The sequence below is a fragment of the Arachis ipaensis genome, chromosome B07, assembly GCF_000816755.2.
Source record: "Arachis ipaensis cultivar K30076 chromosome B07, Araip1.1, whole genome shotgun sequence".
Lineage (NCBI taxonomy): Eukaryota > Viridiplantae > Streptophyta > Magnoliopsida > Fabales > Fabaceae > Arachis > Arachis ipaensis.
In genome coordinates, this window is record NC_029791.2 from 4,137,061 (window position 1) to 4,139,693 (window position 2,633).

The window sequence follows — 2,633 nt, forward strand, 5'->3', positions numbered from 1 at the left end:
AATACGTTTTAATCGATTATATATATTAAATTTTAATTATTAAAACATATCTTTAAAAAAAACGGCTTAGTGGCTCCCAATTATATAATCAATAGAATTTAGTATCTAATCAACTGTGCAGGTGACATCTTTAAAATGTGGCGGGATAATAGTGGCATGCACCTTCGATCATCGCATAGCAGACGCACACTCAGCAAACATGTTCCTAGTCTCATGGGCCGAGATAGCCCGCCCCATGAAGCCCACCACCGCAGCACAGCCGTGTTTTCGTCACTCCCTCCTCATCCCTCGACGCCCTCTTTGCATCCACCCTTCCCTGGACGCCATGTATGTTTCCCTTCCACCTCCATCTCAACTCGAACCCAATCATTTCAACTCACTCATAAGCCGGATATATTACACCACGGCTGATCAACTCAGCCACATGCAATCACTTGCAAGCTCATCGGATCCTATCAAGAACCGCACAAAGCTTGAATCTTTCACCGCGTTCTTGTGGAAGATGGTTGCCATGGCTACATCCTCCTCCTCTAGCGAGAAAAGGCTTGTTGCCAAGATGGGTGTGGTGGTTGATGGAAGGAAGAGGCTCAAAGAAGCTACGATGGATGATTATTTTGGTAATGTGCTTTCTATCCCTTTTGGCGGGAAAGCGGTGGAGGAGTTGGTGGAGAAGCCGTTGAGTTGGGTGGCAGAAGAGGTTCACAAGTTTCTGGAAACGGCATTGACGGAAGAACACTTCCTAGGGCTGATTGACTGGGTGGAAGAGCACCGTCCTTCACCAGCGTTGGCGAGAATTTATTGTGGGAACACAATTGATGTGGGACCCGCTGTTGTGGTGTCTTGTGGTCAAAGATTTCCAGAGTCAAAAGTTGACTTTGGTTGGGGAAAACCCGTGTTTGGATCATACCATTTTCATTGGGGTGGTGATGCTGGATATGTGATGCCAATGCCAAGTCCTAAGAAAAATGGTGATTGGGTGGTGTACATGCACCTTCTCAAACCCCACATACATTTCATTGAGTCTATGGCAAATCATGTCTTTAAGCCCTTCACTTGGGACTACCTCAACAATTAACATTACTTCAGGACAAAGTGTTAAGAGTCAGTATAATAATCCGGAAAGATCAATATATATATAATGGTCTTCATTGGATGAAGATTAATAGATCTCATTTATTAAATTATATATATAGATGGTGCATATAGAGATATGACCATTGAACTGACTCATTCTGAGAATTCCTAATGGTTATAATTACCGTATATTTGTCAATAGGATATTCTCAAGATGAACATAGTAATAGGGTGCTAGTTGAATGGATATTGGGTATGATTTAAATACTTGTAGAATTAATGATTAGTCAATAAGGAATCCGTCAACTCTCCGTAAAGAGTTTGAGCTCTATGATTATAATGACTGAGATGAATAAAACCTTGGGCAAGGGGATTGAATGAATGAAGAAATGAGTTTCTTAAGTCATTTACAGTTCATTATAATAATGGTAACAAGTTAAAGTTTGACAATTAAAACCATACTCTAAGGGTTAACCAAGAGCTGGAAAGATGGAAGGAATTATACTTTGTTCTTCTGAGGTTCTTAGTAAAAATATATTACTTCATACTATCGGGTCGTTGAGGAGTGTTGCTAGACGCCAACCTTGATTAGTAAATTTAGTATGACTAATTTACTACCCGCTTAGTATTGAACCTATGGGGTCACACACTAACGAGTGTTCTAATCTTTGCTATAGAATTATTTAATTATTATTTTGATTTGATCAAATAAATAATTATATTAATTCAAATGGAATATTATTATATTCTTTGCTAGCACCAAGAATATAATAATAATATGATAATTGAGAATATTAAATGAGATTTAAAAATAATTAGTTATTCTATTTCTGAATTTGAATTATAAATTTGGATGAGATCCAAATCGATTATGTTTTAAATTGTTATGATATGATTCATAAAATTTAAAGGATTCAAATTTGGAATTTAAAGATATGATTTAAATTTGAATTGAGATTCAAATTTAAAATCAGTAACAAATCTCATACTATATATATGTATGCCAAGGGTAGAGGAAAACATGAGAAACAGAAGAGAATAACAAGAGTTTTATTCCTTTACCTCTACACACATAAACGTATGTGAGCCTAATTCTTGGAGAAGAATTTTATGGCGTGCAAAGAGTTGCAAGAGGTTTCTCAATTTAGATCAGATGTCCATTGGTCAAAGAGTTGACAGCAAAGGTTGGTTTCGGTGTGGATACGCATAGCGCCTTCGTACCATCGAAGGAGAAAAAAAAAAGGATTTTTACTAGCGTACTTAGGTATTTAGATCTGATCTACTATATATTTATTATTGGAATAAAGTTTAAGCACAAAATAGATCTTTAAGAATTACTTTCTTTTCTTCCGCTGCGTGTTATGAACACATATGGTAATCTTTCGCTTAATTAAATTTGCTTTTGATTCTTATAGTTGGTGATGTATAATAAAAATGTTTTTTATTTATATAAAATTTCGGCATTATTTTTATAGTGAATGTCATAGTGAAATAAAAGGATCAAAGTCACGATTTTATATTTTTTCCCCAAAATAAATTTATAGAAAATCCACGTATCA

At 35.8% G+C, this 2,633-nt stretch overlaps 1 protein-coding gene across 1 annotated transcript in view; it reads left to right on the forward strand.

The window, feature by feature from the left end:
• Positions 1–1,100, forward strand: part of LOC107608222 (shikimate O-hydroxycinnamoyltransferase-like) — a 3,138-nt gene extending 2,038 nt beyond the window's left edge. The window contains exon 2 of the mRNA XM_016310081.2: positions 122–1,100. Coding sequence (XP_016165567.1) covers positions 122–1,075 — 954 coding nt within the window. The 3' untranslated portion in view covers positions 1,076–1,100. The remainder of the gene's footprint in view (positions 1–121) is intronic.